This window comes from Leptonychotes weddellii, chromosome 15 (genome assembly GCF_054177405.1).
Source record: "Leptonychotes weddellii isolate Sample4059 chromosome 15, ASM5417740v2, whole genome shotgun sequence".
In the NCBI taxonomy this organism is placed as follows: Eukaryota; Metazoa; Chordata; class Mammalia; order Carnivora; family Phocidae; genus Leptonychotes; species Leptonychotes weddellii.
Window position 1 is genome coordinate 43,412,148 of NC_138383.1, and position 22,613 is coordinate 43,434,760.

At 46.9% G+C, this 22,613-nt stretch overlaps 1 protein-coding gene across 12 annotated transcripts in view; it reads left to right on the forward strand.

Moving 5' to 3' along the window:
• PIGL (phosphatidylinositol glycan anchor biosynthesis class L) overlaps positions 1 to 22,613 on the forward strand; it is a 101,291-nt gene that overhangs the window by 55,137 nt on the left and 23,541 nt on the right. For 6 of the 12 annotated variants that reach the window (XR_014140613.1, XM_006735978.3, XM_081805677.1 and 3 more), the window contains exons 3-6: positions 6,003 to 6,093; positions 12,980 to 13,047; positions 15,466 to 15,497; positions 16,980 to 17,113. Coding sequence is in view for 11 of the 12 variants with exons in the window: in XM_006735978.3 (XP_006736041.3) it covers positions 6,003 to 6,093; positions 12,980 to 13,047; positions 15,466 to 15,497; positions 16,980 to 17,113 (325 nt within the window). In the remaining variant the exon portion in view is untranslated. The other 6 variants (XM_031030868.2, XM_031030869.2, XM_081805673.1 and 3 more) reach the window with 6 other exon arrangements.

Sequence of the window (22,613 nt, forward strand, 5' to 3'; positions counted from 1 at the left end):
GGGGAGGGAAGACCTGGGCCCTCGGGTTTTCCCAGCCTGGAGCCAGGAGGGAAGGCTGAGGCTCTCCTTGCCAGAGCCTTCTGACTGCAGGAACTGACAGCCCACAGATTCTCAGAGCCTTTCCATGACTCTCTTGACATGGCTGTAAGGAGTGCCAGCCAGGGTGAGTCATTAGAATGTGTAGGAAAGGTCAGAGTTTGAGGCTATTCGGCCAGGAGGAAAACAAACATTATTTTTCTGAACCCGCACAGGCTGAGAGGCCCAGCTTGTTTACTGAACCCTGAGGTCTAGGGCAGGGCTAAGTTTGTGGCATTTTCCAGCGGTCATAACGCTGTGTTTGCTAAACACACTCCAAGGAAGGGGTTGTGAGGCCGAAAGATTGGCAAAAGACTGGCTTTCTCTGTTGCGTGTGATAGCATCCCAAACACAGATCTCGTTCTCCTCCGGGGCCTTCTGAGCCCCACAGAGGCTCTTCATCTCCATGGGGTGCTTCATGTGCTCCAGCAACCCTTGACAGATGGCCGTGCCCTGAGCAAGCTACCCAGGCCGGCTTCCTGCCCTCCTGCCCTGCCCTGCCCTCGCCTTCCCCCTGCAAATCCCTTGTCATCCCACAGCAGCCCAAACCTCACCCCCACTAGGCTCAGCCCTAAAGTACTGGAGAGTTAGCACCTATGGAGATAAATACTTCTGCCTTTTTCCTCCTGGACGGACAGTGCTAAGATGCTTTTCATACAACTTTTCAGACAGCCCTGCGGGAACCCATGGCCAAGGTCCATACGTAAGGCCATCCTTGTGTTGGCTGTCCCACTGTCGCTGCCTCCCTCCGTCTGTCACTCACTCCTACTCCCAGGGATCACACAATCCCCAGTCAAGTCCCTGCTTAGGCCTTCGTCCTAGGCTCTGCTTCCTGGGGACCTAGGCTGGATATCTGGAGACCCGAACACTTTCAGAGCCCTTTATATAGAGTTCCTCACCGATACGTTGTATTTTCAAAACTCAGTTCCTCTAAATACATTTCTTTTCCTCTTTCATAGGAGTCTCATTCTTTCAGACTGGGAAGTCAGAAGCAAAATTAAAGTTTAACAACTTGAGGGTTGTTTGTTTTGTTTTGTTTTTTTCTGTTTCGCATTAACATTCCTTACCTTGGGTGTATCTACGCTTTCTCTGCTTTTGCTTTGAACCTGCCCCAAAACTCTGTGTTATCTTTAGCATTTTTCATGAGCCACACTTCAGGAAGTTGGAGAAACTGCTCCCTGGTGGCAGAACCACAGAACTGCAGACTCTTTCCCCCATAATTGCAGTGAAAGTGATCTTTTAGGCTTCTTCAATTATTTCCTTGGAAGAATATCTAGAAAGATAAGGTCAAAGGGCATAGGTAATCACGTGTGGCCAAACTGCCTTCTCACTGAGATGCAGCAACTGAAACTCTTGCCAACAGGGTTGAACAGGATAGAACAGCGTCCCGGTACGGGAACTGCTGTCCTGCACCCAGACGTCCTGCTTTCATTTCACATTTCTTGGATTCTTTCTTTTTTTTGGTTTTCTTAAAGATTTTATTTATTTATTTGACAGAGAGAGAGAGAGACAGCAAGAGAGGGAACACAAGCAGGGGGAGTGGGAGAGGGAGAAGCAGGCTTCCCAATGAGCAGGGAGCCCAACGGGTCTCCATCCCAGGACTCTGAGATCACGACCTGAGCCGAAGGCAAAAGCTTAACGACTGAGCCACCCAGGCGCCCCTCTTGGATTCTTTCTGAAAAATCAGAAGAATATATGTTGGCAGCTTACATGTCTGGCTTTCAAAGTGCCTGTTTTCTTCCAACAATCAGACCTTTTTCATGTTTTATGCAGTCCTCAGACTTCTCTATGAACAACCCTGAAAGTTCCATCTTTATTCCCAGATCCCCATTGCTGGCTTCTTAGTGGGGAAGCACCACCTGACTGGTGTGAGATGTAGATGGAAAGAGTGGTCCCTAAATTAGAAAGTCTAGGGACCAAGATGCGACTTGAGGGCCAGTTCGGTTCCTCAGCTTTACCACTTCTGAGCTGAGAGGGCTCGCAGACTGCAGCTCTCCCGAAGGGGGAGAGAGGCATCCCAACGAAGGGCAATCCTGGTTTTCCTCCTCATCCGTTCCTCAGAGTTGTCATCTCGGCTGTCCTCGGGCGAACCCTGGCCAGAAACTTGGTGTCAGTTCACCATATCCCTCTGTTTCTGCCAGAGTTACTCAGCTTCACGTCTCAGCAAACTTCCCCAAGCACGCCAGCCTCAGAGATTTCCAGACTCATTAAGTTCTCAGGAGAAACCCCAAAGGATTTTGCTAATAATTAAAGGAAGTTCCTGGGAGTTCTAAGCACCATAACTTTATTACCATTCCTGGTGGAGCTGGACAGGTCTGGATTTGGGGGAAGGAAGAAGCAGCAAAGGAGCTGCTATTTAGAACAGCTGTGTTTTGGGCACCTGGGTGGCTCCATCAGTTAAATATCTGCCTTCCGCTCAGGTCATGAGTCCTGCATCAGGCAAGAGCCTGCTTCTCCTTCTGCCGGCTGCTCTCTAGCTCTCTCTCTGACAAATAAGTAAATAGAATCTTTGGAAGAAAAAAAAAAATAGAATACCTGTGTTTTGCCAAGCAATCTGTCACAGGTTCACATTTGCGACAGTTAGGGAGAGCAATCTCCAGCGTAAAGATTGACTCTTGTTTGAGGCTTGACTTCTGTTTTCATATTGGCCTTGAATTACATAACCGGATTTTCAAGGTGAAAGTCTTGATGATAGATGTATTCTGTGACATTCCCGGTCAGCCAGTCCCCTGAGCACTTATATATCTGCATGTGGAACTCGATGGTTCTCTCCTGACCCACTCTTTCCAACTGTAAAAGGAAGTAAATGAACCCAACTTTTAGGGGGTTCACAGGGATAAGAAAGTAGGTATAAAAGCACCTGAGATTTTTAGGAAGAATGGAGTTCTTGCTATGAGTTATAGTTATGAGTCTTTCCTTTCTGCCTATAAAATGCACAGATCTCTCCCTCTCCTTTTTAAAAACACTCCGCTGGGGCTCCTGGCTGACTCAGTCAGTGGAGTATGAGACTCTTGATTTCAGGGTCATGAGTTCAAGCGCCATGTTGGCTGTAAAGATTACTTAAAAACAAAACAAAACACTCCCTTAACACTGGACTTCTTGTGAGTTAACACACTTTCCACGTACTCTTCATAGCAGGTTCTTTTTTTTTTAAAGATTTTTTATTTATGTACTTGACAGAGACACAGCGAGAGAGGGAACACAAGCAGGGGGAGTGGGAGAGGGAGAAGCAGGCCTCCTGAGGAGCAGGGAGCCCGATGTGGGGCTCGATCCCAGGACCCTGGGATCATGACCTGAGCTGAAGGCAGACGCTTAACGACTGAGCCACCCAGGCGCCCCCATAGCAGGTTCTTAAGAGAGAGAAATCTATTCATGTTCACTTCACCTTTGACTCAGAAATTACATTTCTATAATTTTATCCGAAGGGAATATTGGGTATGTATAGGGGCACCTGGCTGGCTCAGTCGGTAGAGCCTGAGACTCTTAATCCCACAATAATAACGGACGGGACAAAGAAAAATGGAGCAAAGGTCGTTCACCAACTGTCTCTTCAAGGAAGGGTCTAACGGCTGACTTACTTCTGTTTACATTCTGCCAGCGTGTTTATCTAAGGGAATTGTTCATCTATCAGAGAAGAAAGGAACTGTGAATGTTATTAGTTGGACTCGAGACTTGAGTTGATGAGGGTTGAATTTTGGGCAAAGAACAACTCGGATAGTTGGTCTGAAAGAGTCATTTTTCCATCTGTTTGAAGGTTCCCAGGGTCCAGTTTTATATGTCCCTGTCTGGAGGGGAGGTGATCCTACCGGGATGCCTTGCTCCTATACACAATTCATACATTTTTTGGTGCCTAATCTGTTTTATAAAGTTGCTATCTTCCAAACCTCTCACTCATGTGTTCCAACCCCCAAGGCTGGTATCGCCGCCTTTGGCTCAGCCAAACAGAGGCTACTTCTGTCAACCAGTTCCTTGCCCATGGCCGAAGCTCATTCACTTATTGTTTATTTAAATAAATTGTTCTTTGATTTGGATTGTACCCAGTTCCACATGAGAAATAGAAGAGCGAGACACAGGTCTCTTCTCATATTTTGACATTAGGTCAGGGAGACACACAAAGCAATAGAAAATAAGAGAAATGCTGTATCTAATCAGATGCTAAGAAGGGTGGTCCAGGCCACAGTTGATAGAAAAGTTCGGTACGGGGGCGCCTGGGTGGCTCAGATGGTTAGGCGTCTGCCTTCGGCTCAGGTCATGATCCCAGGGTTCTGGGATCGAGTCCCACATCGGGCTCCCTGCTAGGCGGGGAGCCTGCTTCTCCCTCTGCCTCTGCCTCTCTCTCTCTCTCTCTCTCTGACTTTCATGAATAAATAAATAAAACATTTAAAAAAAAAAAAGAAAAGTTCAGTACGATTCCTAAATGTAAGGAAGGTTGATAGTAAAGAATTTGGCTTTGCCCAAAGAGAGATCTGGCTTTTGCCCTTGGCTTCTGCGAAGTAATCTGTGTCAAACCTAAGAGCAGTATCTTTGGGGTTTTCGGGCCAGGGCTTTGGGCCATACAGGGTCAGCCCACCTGGAGGCTGAGGTCAACCACATGGACAGTCAATCAATCATGCCTAAGCAATGGAGCCCCAATAAAAACTCTGCACACCAAAGCTGCAGTGAGTTTCCCCAGTTGGTTGGCAGTACTCCTTGCATGTTGTCACACATCACTGCTGGCAGAATAACACGTCCTGACTCCCCAGGGAGAGGACAATAGACCATTCACATTCAGAACCCTCTCAGACTCTGCCCTATGCATCTCTTCCTTTGGCTGATTTAATCTGTATCCTTTCCCTGTAAAAAACTATAACTGTAGGGACGCCTGGATGGCTCAGTTGGTTAAGCATCTGCCTTTGGCTCAGGTCATGATCCCAAGGTCCTGGGATCAAGCCCTGCGTCGAGCCCCCTGCTCAGCGGGAGCCTGCTTCTCCCTCTGCCCCTCACCCTGCTCGTGCTCTCTCTCTCTCTCTCATTCTCTGTCAAATAAATAAATAAAATCTTTTAAAAAGAGAGAGAGAGAGAGGTGGGTATCTATTTTTAAGACTATGAATAGGGGCGCCTGGCTGGCTCAGTCAGTGGAGCGTGCAAATCTTGATCTCGGGGTCATGGGTTTGAGCCCCACTTTGGGGGTCAGAGATTACATTTTAAAAATTCAATAAATAAATAAACAAATAAAAAGACTATCAATAATATCCTCAAATTGAGGTCAAATTGAGGCTTTGGCCCCATATTAGGTGCTGCCATAGATCAATGCACAAAAAAGAGACGTAAGAGGTCTAGATAGGTCTAAGGTGTGGCCAAGTGGAGACACAGATAAGGTGCAGATCTCTGCTCCTGAGACCAGCCCCACTGTGCTGCAGCCCCGTCGGAGGGAGGATGTTGCTGGCTCCCTAGGGCTAGAACATCTTGACTCTGCAGTCAGAAAGCCCGGGTTCAAATCCACCTCCAACAGCCTTGCAAGCAGGCTACCTAACATCGTCTGTAGAGGCTCCTTCACCAAATGTTCATGAGGTTAAATGAAGCAACACAGCTTTGTACTTTTTATTAAATCGCTATTGCTATTATTCTTGTAAAGATACATATCATCCTGCGGTGTGTCCACATTTGTTCCTAACCCATACGTCTCCCCAGCTTCGGATCAAAGCCTTGTCTCTTTGGTGTCGGTCTCCTCCCCTCAGCAGCGAGCACAAAGCCCCAAAAGTGTGTTGTGTGGAGGTGTGCACTGGTTTCTAGTTGTGTCACGTTTCTAAGTCTTACCTCTTTAACTGAAATCTGGACCTTAAGGGTGCCCCCCACCCCATACAATTCCTATCATGGGTCTGACACACACCTACCAGAGCTTAGGGAGAAGTTCACACCTGATTAGAAAAGGTGTTTCTTCCTTCCAGGGACTTCCCAGATGACCCAGATGTGCAGTGGGACACAGAGCGTGTGGCTAGCATCCTTCTCCAGCACATAGATGCGAATGGCATCAACCTGGTAAGCGGACACCCTCCCTGAATGCAAAGCTGGGGATCCCGGTCACACCTTTACCTGTGGCTGCCCTCCCCTAGACTCTCTTTTAAACCTACAGAGGGGGGTGCCTGGGTGGCTCAGTCGGTTAAGCGTCTGCCTTCGGCTCAGGTCATGATCCCAGAGTCCTGGGATCAAGTCCCACGTTGGGCTCCCTACTAGGCAGGGAGCCTGCTTCTCCCTCTCCTTCTGCCCCTCCACCCAACTCATGCTCTCTGTCACTCACTCACTCTCAAATAAATAAATACAATCTTTGAAAAAATAAAAATAAAAAAGGGACGCCTGGGTGGTTCAACCGGTTAAGCATCCACCTTTGGCTCAGGTCATGATCCCAGGGTCCTGGGTTTGAGTCCCACATTGGGCTCCTTGCTCAATGGGGAGCCTGCTTCTCCCCCTCCCTCTGCTGCTTCCCTTGCTTGTGTGCACTCTCTCACTCTCTCTGATAGATAGATACATACATAGGTAGATAGATAGATAGATAGATAGATAGATAGATAGATAGATAGATAAAATTTAAAAATAAACCCACAGAGGACCAAACACACCTTTTGTGAGACTGTGTAACCAAACTGTCAGGCTCAGGTGGAGGCAGGGGTTTTTTTCCAAACTGTCCTCTTTAACCATCCCCAACCCCAGCCTCTGTCCTGCCATCTAAAAACTCAGGGCCCCAGGAGCCCGAACTATACTCCTATTTATACAGAACTTCACCTTTTACCAAGCATTTTCATATTTAGGGGACCATTTCAACTTTAAGAGGCAGATGTCACTATAATTTTCATTTGACATTGAGGAAACTCAGGTTTCCAGAAGCTGAGAAGCTTGCCCGAGGTCAGCAAGGGGTGAAGCTAGGATTTTAAGCCTCAATTTCTCACTCCAGAAAACACAAGGATATATTCACATGCACTGCTGGGAGAACATTTTAGTCACAGATAGAGCAATGGCGGAGATTCATATTTACTTGCAGAGGTGAGCCAGGGTGGGAGCCCCCATCTCAGCTCTACTGGGACCCTCTGGACCGGGCCTTGCCAGTGGTCAATATTAAGGCAGCTGAGAAGGCTTATGTCCACCTCTAAAATGATAATAATACTCCTTCATGGGTTAATGCCTAAAATTCTACCACTTAAAGCCCTAAGCTTTTGGTTTATGTTTTGATGAGTTCTGCTGGCACAGAAACAGTGCTAAATTCACTGAGTGAAATGATTTATTAGACCTTTTTTTTTAAAGATTTTATTATTTTTTTTTTTTAAGTAATCTCTACAGCCAACGTGGAGCTTGAAATTACATCTCTGAGATCAAGAGTCACATGCTTACCGACTGAGCCAGCCCGGTTGCCCCTATTAGACCTTTCCTAAGAGCAGATTTTCGGTGACATATTGGTCAGACTGTTCCTGGTTTTTTTCTTTTTTTTTTTTTTCGGCGTATTTCATGTAGCTGTTTCCTTCCTTCCTTCCTTCCTTTCTTTTCTTTTCTTTTTTTGGTGTTCACATATTTTTATTTATTTATTTATTTTTAAAGACTTTATTTATTTCACAGAGAGAGACAGCGGGAGAGGGAACACAAGCAGAGAGAGTGGGAGAGGGAGAGGGAGAAGGAGGCTCCCTGCTGAACGGGGAGCCAGATGAGGGGGCTCAAGCCCCCAGGACCTTGGGATCGTGACCTGAGCCGAAGGCAGACACTTAACCGACTGAGCCACCCAGGCGCCCCTATTTTTATTTAATTATGTTTACTGAAGACCGTCTTGTTTTCTCATGACAGAAACACAACTGAAACTTAGCCCACACAGGCCAAAAGGGACACCTAAGGGTCTCCCTCGGATTCACATAAAGGTGGAGATGCAGGTGGGCCCCGCTCCCGGTGGGGCTGTTCTCCATCTTGCTCTGGGCTCTGGCTTCATTCTTTTTTCCTGACTGGAAAAAATGGCCACCAACAGCTTGCAGCCTCATACCTCCTGGCTTTACCTTCCAAGAGGATCTGAGTGTGAAAGCCGGAGGGAAGGGTCCATGGGCTTTGGAGTCAAAGGCCCAGCCCTGCTGACTGGGTTTGCCTGCTTCTCTTGTCCACCCCACCCCAGCCCACACAGGCAGAACTCGTCAGGGCTCCACAGCCCAGATGGGGAGACAGCTGGTCTCGGGGGCTGGGCTGAAGTAACACAGTGATGTCCGTGAAGTGTGCTGCAACACCCCTGGGGACCCCGTTTTCCCGTAGGAGGTAGGAGTAGCTTCCCCAGGCCCGGCCCTCAGATACTCTCTCTCCTCCCCTACTTCAGTGCATGCAACTGCTGGTTATCCCAGTCACTTCACTTGTGAGATAAACTCCTGTCTTTCTGAACTTGGCCCCTTTCAGTCTGGCCCTTAAGTACGGCACACTGGTGAACAGGATTGGTCCTTGCCAAGGGGCCAGGTTTCAATATTTTAGACCATGTTACAGCTGACCACAGCTCTGAGCGTGCAGAGAGGGGTCTCAGGGCACAGACAGCTCTGCGTGCCATTCTTGCTCTCAGAAGAGTCTCCCAAGTTTCTGCCCCAGAAAAGCGATTTGTGATCCAAGCCCCATCTCAAGACCTCCTTCTCCAAGAAGCCTTCCGTGATTTCTTCAGCCCTCTTTGGGAATCCTACAGAATTTGGTGTGTATCCCAAGAGTTGCTGCTTATTCTTTGAAGTACAGACCATGTCTTACGAACTAGACTGGAGGGTCCGTGAAGGCAAGGACCGCCATGACATTTTTATACCCCCAAGAACGAGAACAGGCCCCAGACCATGCTTGTCCCCAGACTGCCCAGACGGTTAGCTGCCACCTGGCTGCCTGGAGCTCTTTCCTCTTGTCTGAGGCGCTCACGTTCATTCCAATTAGTGAGGGCCCTTTATCATCAGGATGATCCTGAATTGATTTAATTTCCATACACAAGGAAACCATTTTATTTTATTTTTTTTTAAATTTTTTTTAAAGATTTTATTTATTTATTTGAGAGAGAGAGAGAGCACATGAGGGGGGGGAGGGTCAGAGGGAGAAGCAGACTCCCCGCCGAGCAGGGAGCCCGATGCGGGACTCGATCCCGGGACTCCAGGATCATGACCTGAGCCGAAGGCAGTCGCTCAACCAACTGAGCCACCCAGGCGCCCAAAGAAACCATTTTAAAACAGCTCTTTAACTCACCTTGCTCTTAATAAGGAAACTCTCAAGCTGTCACGGTGCAGTGAGGAATAATTTCCCCAGCCTGCACTTAATGCAACAGTCGGAGTATAAGGGCCACGCCAACACCATTGCCAATATGGACGTAAGTGGCCATAATCATGCTCGGCCCCCACGATGCAGTGAAATGCCCTTTCGCACAATCCCACAGGCTCTGCCGGGTCAGGGGCGAGGGCTGAGTAGTAGGCAGGGAAGAAGTCACCCGGTGGCAGGATCCGAGGGCCCAGGTGCCCCCTCCAGACCGGAAGTATTGGCTGCGCAATGAGAGAAGACCAACAGGGAAGCAGAGACGGAAGGGAGGAGCACCGAGCTAAGACATGGGGAGAGAGATTCTCACCTGGGCTGTGCTGGGATGATACCAAAAGCTCTCCTCTGCCCCAGCTGAAATCTGGCTCTGTAGTCGTTAGCACCGTGCGATGGAAGGAAACAGGATGCTCTCTGGTCCCAGCCCCACCATGTGTGCTGAGCTGCCAGGATATGGCTTTGAAAAGCATTATGATGCTGCCCTCTACCGAAAGCAGCCTAGGGGTTTGGTTGTGCCTTTCGGTGGCAAGCAGCCTAGGTCCAGGGCCTGACCCCTATCTCGACTTTTCTTTTTTCTTTTTTTTTAAAGATTTTATTTATTTATTTGAGAGAGAGAATGAGATAGAGAGAGCATGAGAGGGGGGAGGGTCAGAGGGAGAAGCAGACTCCCTGCCGAGCAGGGAGCCCGATGTGGGACTCGATCCCGGGACTCCAGGATCATGACCCGAGCCGAAGGCAGTCGCTTAACCTACTGAGCCACCCAGGCGCCCCTATCTCGACTTTTCATTCAGCAAATATTTATTGAGCACCTGCTATGTGATATTCACTACTTGCTGTGAACTGGTAATATAGCCCTGAACCAAACACAGAGTCCTTGCTCCCTTAGGGCACCATGACATTAGGGCCCCCATCATTGTTTGCTGTGGGGGACGGTCCTGTGCCTTGTACGATGCTTAGCAGCATCCAGGGCATCTCCCCACTGACAGCCCCCCTCTCTACCCAGTGGCAACACCCCTCAGTCATCCCAACAAATCTATCTCCAGACATGGCCAGATGTCCCTGGGGCAACATTGCCTCCAGTTGAGAACCACCATCTTAGAAAAACCAGAGCAGCCCCACCCATTACCTCCTGGGGTCTGGGTAAGATTTCATTTGAACAAGGATTTCCACAACTTTGGGGCATGGCGGAGCGGGGGGCGGGGGGGAGGTGGCGGGAGTTCTGTAAAGAGCTACAGGGGTCACTGTTGTCACGTACAAATCTGCAAAAGTCCAGGGAGCTGGATACAATTCCGCTCAGCCCTCCTTGCGACGGAAAGAAAGAGGGAGCCTCTAGGAAGATGCAGGATGAGAAAGAAATGGAGACCTAGGAGAATTTCAAAAGCAATTGAACAAAACTCCACCGGGCCCCAAATCCCCCCTAACCTAGGAAATGCTCTCCAGCACACCCGGGGTGATGATTAGCCCTGCTGTCATGCTCTCCTAATGAGAGCAGGCTTGGAGTCGAGATGCGCTAGCCCTTCCTGTTGTAGGTACACATTCATAAGCATTTCCCCATGGCGTTCTTGTGTCTTCACCTCAACCCGGTGAGGAAAGCAGAGCAGGTATTACTTTGCTGATCTCGCAAATGAGACGACCCACACATTGAACCTTGAAATAACTTCTAGCAGTCAAGTTCTGTGACTTGCCCAACGGCTGGGGTTAAGTAGGGTCTGAGATAAGAGTAGACTTGAGTCAACACTGTGTTGCATGGAACACTGGGATCAGAACAGGGTACTTGAGTGCACGGTTTTTACGTTTTTTTTGTTTTGTTTTGTTTTTTTAAGTAGGCTCCATGCCCATCGTGGGGCTTGAACTCACAACCCTGAAATTAAGAGTCACATGCTCTACCGACTGAGCCAGCCAGGAGCCCCATGGTTTACGTTTTTTGGTAGACTGTATTCTTTTTTTTTTTTTTTTAAAGATTTTTATTTATTTATTTGACAGAGAGAGACATAGCGAGAGAGGGAACACAAGCAGGGGGAGTGGAAGAGGGAGGAGCAGGCTTCCCGCTGAGCAGGGAGCCCGACGCGGGGCTCGATCCCAGGACCCCGGGATCATGACCTGAGCCAAAGGCAGACGCTTAACGACTGAGCCACCCAGGCACCCCGGTAGACTGTATTCTTTAGAGCAGTTTTAGGTTCATAGCAAAGTTAAGCGGAAAGTACACAGAAACTCCCTGTCCCCCATAATTTTTTACAGTCAATAAACCAACACTGACACATCACCACCCCCGAGTCCATAGTTTACATGAGGGTCCACTTTTGGTGCTGTTCATTCGATGGGCTTTGACAAATGTATAATGACGCATGTCCATGATTTGCTTTTTTTAAGCCTTTAACTCTTTGTTTGTTTTGTTAATTTTCCATTAGGGAGAATTTCAAGCCTGCAACTGTAGAGAGAAGTTTAATGAACTTCCATATTCTTATCACTCGGCTCCTGTAATTATTAACTCACAGTCAATATTAGTTTCATTTAAACAGCTGTTCATCTCCCCCACCTCCTGTATTATTTCGAAGCAAATCTTTGGCATCATATTTCATATTTAAATATTCTAGCATGCATTTCTAGTTGACAACAAGTCCTTTATTAACATAACTATAATGCCATTGTCACACCAAAACATTCACAATTCCTTAATATCGGTGTTTTATATTTCCATTAGTCTCGTGTCATAAATATGTTTTTATTTTGTGCTTATTTTTAGGTGCTTATCCATTGACAGGACTTTAAATTTTCTTCTAATCTACAGCCCCCACCCCCCCACCCTGTGCCCAATAGAGGTTTGCTGCTCTCACTGTAAGAGAGAGTTCTCTATACGTGAAGTCATCATTTTATGATTTAAAATAGAAAGACCAGTAGGGAAGCCCTTCTCAGCCTATACCAATCCCAGTCCTGGTCCCTTTAGTCCATGCGGCACGGCCGCCCACTTTCCTTGGGGACAGCTTGCCTCTTTCCATTACCCCTAACCAACCACTCCTGTTCCTTTTTCTGAGTCCCTGTTCTCTTTGTTATACTTCTTTTATTATTTAAGCTAACAGGATTATTATTCAAACTTATTTGGTCTTTTTTTTAATCCATCTGTGCAGAAATGAAATGTTGGAACCTAGACTAAGCTTATCATTAATAAGTAGATGATACAGAGGCAGTCCGTGAGTAAATAGACTTCTGTGATTTTAACCCCAGGGCATGGTGGACATTGCCTCTCAAAGTCTTTGTGCCCTCAGTACAGCACAAGGAAAAGAGGCCAAATAAATCAGGCAGCATCTACAAGAACAGAGTTCACACCACAGCCAGCCAGGAAAATGAAGTGTGCTAATAAATGGCCAGGCAGATAAGAAACAAAGATACCCTAAACCCAGGTTTCTATCGTGGCGGAATTCCACTGTGCTTCACAGGGCCCCGAACAAGAGTAAACAGTAAAACCCACACAGTCTCCACACACCTGGCCAACTCAATGGTTATATCCCACTGATACACTCCGAAGTGAGTTCAGGTGTACGCAGAATCGGAGACATTTCTGGCCAGGGGAACGGGGACGGCTACTTTGAAATTGAGGCAGAGAAAGCATTCAGTCATGAGTGACCACCCTGTTTCTCTTCAGGTGGTGACTTTCGATGCAGGGGGAGTCAGTGGTCACTGCAATCACGTTGCTCTGTATGCGGCCGTGAGGTAGGACCCTCTGCGTGTTGGAGGGGGGAGAGGGTCTGTTCGTTTGCTCAGGGTGGGTGGTTTCTAAAGCACTTCCCCCCTCACTGTCTGAGCCTCGTGGAACTGACCGCTGAGGTACAGGGAGCCAGCGTTGGCCACATTGCTCACTACATCTCACCAGGCCCTCCGTGTGAGAAATCCCTCCTCAGTCGTCTTAATATTACTGTTTTGTCTCCTCAACTCCTGAGGGCTTCTTCCACAATGAAAAATGGGGTAACATTTTATTTCTCTCTTTGCTTTGGCCACAGAGAGCTTTCGGGCCAAATTCGCAACCCCATGTAGCACATGTGGGAGATTTGAAGGACTGAGTTCTGGTGAATCAGTGTGCCTCTTGGCTTCATCTTCTTTTTCCTCCTTTTTAAAAAAGATTTTATTTATGTATTTGTCAGAGAGAGAAAGAGAGAGAGAGAGAGCACAAGCAGGGGGAATGGCAGGCAGGAGAAGCAGGCTCCCCGCTGAGCATGGAGCCCAACACAGGACTTGACCCGAGGACCCTGGGATCATGACCTGAGCCGAAGGCAGTCACTTAACCAACTGAGCCACCCAGGCATCCCTTTCCTCCTTTTATTCTAATTTCTTATGTTATCTTCCATTGTACATTTTGTACACTATATCAAATCTTTCTTTGGAGAAGGAAGATATACATATGTAATAGGATAACTTTTGTTCTTCATAGCCACCCTATTTTACCGATAGGCATCTGTATTTTCTGGTAAAAAACACAAAAAAATGCTCCTCAAATATACTGAGGGACTTACTCAGGATCATACAAATATATACCATGTTTCCCGCGCTCTAGAGAAGTACTTCTTCTGGGTGCCATGAATGAAGGAGTGGTGGACCTGGCCTAGGGGAAGGGAAGGGGCAACCTGAAGTAAAGGACTTGCTTTCTGACTTTCTTCTAAACATGCCCAACATTCTCAGACTAGAGCAGTGAAATATATAAAGTTGGAAATGATCTCACCTATCATTAAGTCCAACCACCTCATTTAACTGAGGAAGTGAAGTGGTTTTCCCAGTACTGCTGGGCTGAACAATGGCGGAAGTAGAACTGGAATCCATTTCATATGAGTATGTTGTCTGTGTGTTGGTGGTGGGGTTGGACCACTTATCCCATCTTTCCCCATCTCTGCGCTTCCAAACAAAAGCAGGCAAGAGATTTGGAGTTCTTTGTTGGATTGGCCTCACCTTCCTTTAAGGCAGGGAGTACAGAATGGCCTTCACTGTGAGAAGGTGGGAGCAGGGGAGGTCAAAAAGAAAGAACTATCAGGGAAGAAATATCAATTAATATTTTAAAATAGTCTCCTAGGGGTGCCTGGGTGGCTCAGTCGTTAAGCGTCTGCCTTCAGCTCAGGTCATGATCCCAGAGTCCTGGGATCGGGCCCCACGTCAGGCTCCCGGCTCCTCGGGAAGCCTGCCTCTCCCTCTCCCACTCCCCCAGCTTGTGTTCCCTCTCTCGCTGTGTCTCTCTCTGTCAAATAAATAAATAAAATCTTTAAAAAAATAAATAAAAATAAAAATAAAATAAATAAATAAAAAATAAAATAGTCTCCTGTCACACTCATATGACAATTTCAAAAGAGAGAAATTCTGAAGAGTCCATCATAGTTACCTTCATCTCTAATGGGCAAAGCTTGGACCAGGCACTTCATAACTATTGGTCATCCCCCAGATTGGCTGACCTTGGGGAAGGTGCCCACACTTGTCCCTTCAGCTGTAGCCAGAGGTATGGAATCCCAGAAACCTATATGGTGATTGATGCAAAAGAAACTACCTAGAAACCTACAGAGGGATCATAGGGTGTGGCAGTCCTTACTACTGTTGGGGAGGAAGAAATTTTCCTCTGTCCAAGGTTCTTCTAGCTAGACTAAGAATTAAATTTCCAGGAGAGATTAACAGCAGAAAATCAAATTTAATTTTGTCCTACAAAATCCATACAAACATGAACCCATACAAACATGAAATTCCAAAGACTGTCAGGCAACATGAGGCTTATATGGCATCCTGAGCTCAGGAGCGGGACGGGAGTCTGGCATACAAGGAGAGGAGTACCATTAGCAGGAAGGTGAGAGATGTTTGGAAAACAAAGGTGGCCCTGTTGTGCAGATAAGTTTCTTAGGTAAAAAGGAATCTCTATGACTAGTTCTCTTCCTGGTACAGGCCCCCTTTCCAATGTAAGTTTAGGTGGCCGGGGGCGGGGGGTGTAAAGTAGTTTTCCTGAATTTGCTGGGTTTTGATTGCTTTTAACTCAAGGTAATCTACATGCCATTGTGGCCCATCTTGGAGAGGCCTGCCCTTGACCCCTATACTCTGAAGGCTCTTCCTGTTATCTGCAAAGGAATTCTTGCTCCCTCTCACTCCTGTCCTTTCCTCCTCCAGGACCCTGCACTCAGAAGGGAAATTACCTAAAGGTAAGTTGTCTGTTTTGCAAAAGTCTGCAAATTACTATCCCTCTAAGAAACTTATTGGGTGAAATTTGTAAATATATGGAGAACTGCCCTAGGTCAAGCCTCCCTAGGTGGGGCTGGGAAGGCTGGGCCACACTCTTCCTGACCCAGCTCACTGTGTCTGTCCTTGTGGGTCCTCAGGCCCTAATACCAGGTTGTATCCATTGGGAAGTGCCCTGGCAGCCACGCAGCCTCTGGGTGTGAGGGGAGGCCAGATGTGTTAGGAACACAGAACCAATAGGAGATACATATTTAAAAGAGACATATAAACTTGACTCATACAAGTACAGAAGATGAGAAGTCCCACAATCTGCCATCCGCAAAGTGGGGACCCAGGAAAGCTAGTGGTGTAAGTCAGTCTGGGTCCAAAGGCCTGAGAAGCAGGAGAGCCAGTGGTGTAAATCCCAGTCCAAGGACAGGAGATGACCAGCGTCTCAGCTCAAGAGTCAAGCAGAAAAGAACAAATTCTCCCTTCTTCCACCTAGTCTTCTATTCAGGCCCTCAATTGATTGGACCATGCCCACCCATACTGGGGAGGGCAATCTACTTTCCTGAGTTCACTGATTTAAATGCTAGTCTCATCCAAAAATACCCTCCCAGGCACACCCAGAAATAATCAGCCAAACATCTGGGTACCCTGTGACACAGTCAAGTTGACACATGAAATTAACCATGACACCAGGCCTTGCCCACTCATCTGTCTGGCTTTCTCCCTAGGTGAGTCTTTTTCACCTCCAGTGTTCTTTCAGTCTGTCCATCTAAACTCACACCCCAGCTCCTCATTACTTAACCAGGCTATAAACAGCTGATGGGTGCTTGATGGGTTAACCTGCTTGAGTTAGAAAGGTGTTTGACCCCCCCTTGGCCATTTACTGTGTGACACTGATGCTTAACCTCTCTAGGCCAGTTTCTGGTCTGTCAATGGGAATAACAGACATCCCTCAGGAGTGATATGAAGGTGAAGCAAATGAAAACACAGTGGAGTGTACTCTTCCTGAGTGGGCTGGTACCAACCCTGTGAGACAGGCTCCCACACCATCAACACCACTTTACAGATGAGAAAACTGAGTCTGAGAGCTGAAGTCTGTCAGGTCTCGAGCGTCAGAGCAGGAACTAGGTCTCTTGCCTCCCAATCCAGAAATTTCTGGTCTTCATCACCTTTCCCTTGCCCTTGAAGTAGCCAGTTTCCAACCTCTAGCAACCAACCTTGTCTTGCTAGGGCTTGCATAGAGGGCAGCCGGCCAGGTGTTCTGGGGTCCTTTCATTCTTCCTATCTGTGAGCATGATGGGCAAAGAGCACCTTTGGTGCTACTGAGTCATCTGGCAACTCCGTGGCCATGGTCTTGCCCTGCCCTGAGCCCCGAGGGAAGGGTAGGGTGCTCAGGGAAAATCTGCCTGGAAGCAACAAGACTCTTCACTCCTCCCGTCTCTGCTCCTCCCAACCAGGGTGTTCTGTGCTCACGCTTCAGTCAGTGAATGTGTTGCGCAAGTATATCTCCCTTCTGGACCTGCCCTTTTCTCTGCTTCATACCCGGGATGTCCTCTTCGTGCTCACCAGCAAAGAAGTGGCACGGGCCAAGGTGAGTGAGGACTGTGAAATCCCAGACACCTTCCCTCCCATCTGTGTCCCTGGTTCCTCCCGACCCCTAAGCGAAGACCTTCCACAGTGGCTCAGCATCTGAGTGTTAGGACTATCCAGCTAGACCTTGGCAGTCATAGATTATCAAGGACTTTCTCCCTTTTTTCTGATCATAAACATAACACGTGCTTTTTTAAATGTAAAAATATATGCTCATTGTAGAACATCTAGAAATCCTTTATGTAAAAGCATCAAGAAGAAAATAAAGATAATCAATAAAAACTACCCCGAATGCCACCACTCAGAGATAATCATGGTTAATATATATATATTTTTAATGGGATCCCACAGTGCCTACCATTTAAAACCTGTTCTAACAACATTATGACCATTTTCTTCTATGTCATTATGCATTAGAATTGTAATTGGTGCCTGCATTCCCCTGCATGGATGTACATAGAGGAACTCAGACCTGCCAGGAACCTCTATAAAGAGCCAAAAAGACCACCAGAGGCTCATTTGCCTCTTGAAGAAATGTCAGGCCCAGTGAAGCCCTCATAGTGAAAACTCTTAGCTGTCAGTAGAGCAGGAGATTCCAAAAACTATGGAGTTAGGGAGCAGGCAATTAAGGAGAATTGCTCCAATCTGTCTCCAGGTGTGACCCCCAGTTGACTTAAGTCTACCAGGGAGAGAAGAGTAGCAATGAGTAAAACTAAGAGAACTCAGGATAATTATTATTATTATTATTATTATTATTATTACTATTTTGCTTAGCTTTATTTTCTGAACTGTCTGCAGTAAACATGTATACCCACTAAGAGGCACTTTGCTAGATGCTGAGAATGCAACACTGACCAGAAACATGAATTCTCCTTTGTTTTATTTGATTAATTCTGTTAATTTCTGTTCTTTATTTTTGTCCTTTTACTTTATTCAGGTTTTACACCATTATTTTTTTTTTAATTTCTTGGACTGACAAGGTCAGCTTTTTTTCCGTTTTCAATCATTTTTAAAAAATACACTTTAATACTATTAATTTCCCTTGAAGTATTCCTTTGGCTGCATCTGATGAGTTCTGATACATACTTCTGTCACTCAGTTAGAAGTAATCTATAGTTTCCATTGTGAGTTCCTCTTTAATACATGAGGCTTTTAAGGGTGTATTTTAGAGTTTACAAAAGCGTATGTGTGCATATATAGGGTCAATCCTCATTATCCACAGGTTCCATATTTGCAAATGCGCCTATGGGCTAAAATTTACTTGTAACCCCAAAATTAATACGGTGCTTTTGCAGTCACTTGTGGACATTGTATTTGCAGGGCAGTGAAAAGTTTTAAGTTGCCACCAATGCACACACACAGGTTCCCAACTGCGGTTGAACAAGGTGACCCTCTGCCTTCTTGTTTCAGCTCTCATACTGCAAACAAGTATCCTCTCCACAGTATGGTGCCGCCCAATCCAGAGTCATCTGGCAACTCCATGACCATGGTCTTGGTGCCACATTGTTCTCATTTCTGTGCTTTTTGTTGTGATTTTACTGTTTAAAATGTCCTCTAAGTATGCCATTCAAGTGCTGTCTAGTGATTCTAAGGGCACGAAAGCTGTGATACCGCTTACAGAGAAAGTATGTGTATTAGATAAGCTTCAGTCATGTATGAGTTATAGCTCTGGTGGCTGTGAATTCGGTGAATGAATTGATAACATAATATTAAATAAGGTGTCTTTAAACAGAAACACACATAAAACAAGGTTATGTACTGATCGGTTGATGAAAATATTGTGACCAGAGGCTCTCAGGAACCAAAACCTTTATTTCCCCTAGGAACAATGATGTAGTATTGACTAATTCAGGTGTTTGCAGTAACTTTATAGAACGTAGCTACCAGAACAAGAGTCATCCTATAGCCTTTTTATTGTTGATTTAGAATTGAATTGCTTTCTGGTCATTACATGTGGCTTGTGGAATACTGGTTTTTAAAAACTTATTGAGAATTCCTTAGGGAATGACCTACTTTATAATCGGTTTTTGTAAATATTAACATGTTTATCTAAAAAGAATATGTGTACTCTATGGGTTGCATTTCAGATTCTAGATATAGCCAGCAGATTGAGCTTAGTACGTATTTCAGTCACAACTTGTGTATTCTAACTACTTTTTAAACTTTTTGATCTATTACTTTATGATGCAAGTATGTTGAGGTCTCCTACCGTGAGTTTGCATTTGTCCATTTCTTTGTGTTTGCTTTATTTGTGTTGGGTGCACAAAAGATCAAGGTTGTTATATCTTCTTAGTAGACTATTCCTTTTATTATCCTATGTCTCTCATTATTAATGGTTTTGTCTTAAATTCTATTTTAATCTTAACATTGCTGTAAGAGCTTTCTTTGGACTTGGATCTGCTTGGCTCATCTTTTTTTTTTTTTTTAAGATTTTATTTATTTATTTGACAGAGAGAGACACAGCGAGAGAGGGAACACAAGCAGAGGGGGTGGGAGAGAGAGAAGCAGACTTCCCACTGAGCAGGGAGCCTGACGTGGGGCTCGATCTCAGGACCCTGGGATCATGAACTGAGCCGAAGGCAGACGCTGAACGACTGAGCCACCCAGGCACCCCGGCTTATCTTTTTTAAATACATTTGCTATTTTTTTTCTTTAAGTCGGCTCCACAGCCAATACGGGGCTTTTTAATACCTTTATTTTTAACCTTTTGTTGTCATTTTCATTTTTTTAAAGATTTTTATTTATTTTTATTTGAGAGAGAGAGCACGAGTGGGGGGAGGGACAGAGGGAGAGGGAGGAAACAGACTCCCCATCCCCACTGAGCAGGGAGCCCGATGCGGGACTCGATCCCAGGACACTGAGATCATGACTGAGCCGAAGGCAAACCCTTAACCGACTGAGCCACCCAGGCATCCTGATCCTGTGTTCAGAGATTTATGAGCAAGAATGTTCATTAGTATAATTTTTGATAGTCAAAAAAGGAACTAATATTCAGCAGATGAATGATACAGTACTGGATAACCCGCAAAATCATATCTTTGAAGAAAATGTAGTGGAAATGCTCCAAAAAGGGGGGAAGGGATAGAAACAATTTTGATATTTTGTATTCCCTTGGAAAAGTAATAGAAAAACAGTTTGTAAAAAACCAAATTGACGGTAAGTGCCTATTTTATTGAATGGGTGCTGAAAAGCCGTTGAAACGTTAGGGGACGTAAAAATTAGGCCAGTTGGGGCAGGATGATGTGGGAAACTCATGTGACTTGGTAGCTGTTACAAATAGACAAGTCAAGTGTGTCTGGACTACAAAGTGCATCCCTTCTCTCAATGTTTTTCTACAATAACCATTTTGGGGACGCCTGGGTGGCTCGGTGGATTGGGCGTCTGCCTTTGGCTTGTGTGGTGATCCCGGGGTCCTCGGATCGAGTCCCGCGTCAAGCTGCCTTGCTCAGCATGGAGCCTGCTTCTCCCTCTCCCTCCGCCGCTCCCCCTGCTTGTGTGTTCGCTCTCTCTGACAAATAAATGAATAAAATCTTAAAATAAAATAAAATGAGTTCTTTACATAAAGGCCTTCAATGATAATAGCTCAGAGACACAGTTTACTTTTGGTACTTCGAGAAAGTCCGGCAGGAACCATTTATATATGTTACATCCAGTTACATCAGTCGCTCCGATCGATGGTTTAAAAACTGAACTGCGCTAGGTCTGGATAACAAGACAACAAACATCTTGGCAAGGAGAACCCCACACCCATGTGTCCTCTTTGGTGTGAACGGGTCTCTGGGTCTTCTTCTTTCTTCTCCTCCTCTTCCTCTTCCTCCCAGCTTACCTAATTCAGAGCGGCTTGAGCGCAGTATTGTAGCTCGTAGCTCGCGTCCCATAAACCGGCCCCGCACGTTTTGCGCTGCCGAGTATTTACAATTATGTGTCGTGTCGGGCATTCTGCCGCAAAGCCATAGAAAAGCGGGACGCAGATCTCCGCGCCGGAGCGAAGCGAAGGGATCGGGAACGTGGGCTCGGGGCCGTTCGCGCGGCTCTGGCTTCAGGCGCCAGCTGTGCGGTCTAAATCGACGTCGTGCCCGGAGACTGACCGCGTGTCGGGGTCGGCGTTAGCGTCCCGTGATTCTGTCACCGGGCTGGGGTCGGAGATGGGCCAGGGGAGGCAGGGCTGGGAGGCCCATCCGCAGAGGTTCTGGCGTCACAGGGAGACGCGCGAGGAGGCTGCGGCATCTGTGCTCGCGGGAGGCGGAAGTTCAGGGAGGAAAGAAGGAGCGAAACGGCTCGGTGACTGGCCCTGTCTGCTTCTCCTAGAGAGCCATGTCCTGCCACCGAAGCCAGCTGCTCTGGTTCCGCCGCCTCTACGTGCTCTGCTCTAGGTACATGAGAATCAACTCCCTGCACTTCCTCTGAAGCCTGCACGAGTCTTCTGGGCCAAGGAATCCACAGGGAGAAGCAAAGCCCGGGAATCTGGGGCCCGGCCTTGAGCCGGCTGAGCAGCCTGAACCAAAGGAGAGCCCGCTGTGCGCGGGAGGCCTTCCTTCCAGAGCTCTGCGGATCCGCGGCCGTGCGGGCCAGTGGGTTGTCCCAACGTCGGCTTCTTCCTCCGGGGAAAGACACCCCACAGCAGCCCAAACCAAACCAACCCCAGGACAATAACAGCTTCCCTGCCAGGTTCTCAAGGGCGGAAAAACGGGCTCCATAATGGCACAGTGCATGTCCGACACCTAGCACAGAGCCTGCTATGATTATAAATGCTCCTACAAGTGCTCTGAGATCGCTCCACAGGTGCCACGATGCTGTATTTTTATGTTGTTTCCAAAGCGGGCTCACCACACACACACACGCGCGCGCGCGCGCGCGCACGCACGAATGGTCTATATACTGAATGAGTTCAACCATGATTCCTTTGATTCACACTGTGGCCTCTGTATCAGATTTGAATCCAGGGGAGGCTTCTCTATTTAACCTCACTAGTCGTTAAATTGACTGGGGCTCCCAAAGTCCGACCACGATGCCCAGCATTTCCTACTGAGACTATTAAGATGTGGGCCCTGCCCCGAAGGAGCTTACAATCAAATGTCTCAGCTCCCGGTCCTTTGAGGGAAGCAGGAAATAGGAAGGGAAATCTGGAAGTCTTGTGTGGGGGGTTTTTTGGTTTTGTTTTTGTTTTCTTTTAACACTCAAAAAACTGATGTCTTAAAATTGTGCTACAGACAAAAGCAGTCTGAGGGGTCTGCCTTGGAAGCTACTCCCGTGGTCCAGCTAACAGCCCAGGGAAGTGGCCTGAGGCAGGCAAGCTCAGTGGTCAAGGCACAGGCTTCGCATACTGGTATGAGGCCAGATTTACCAGCCACGTAGCCGCGGACCAGGTGTTTAAACTTTCTCTGACTCAGTTTTCTCGTGCGCAAAATGGAGCATAGCCATGGTACCAACCTGAGAGGAGATGAAGCCTGGTGGGCGCCCAGTGAAGGGCCTGGCACACAGTCAGGGCTCAGGAAGGATGA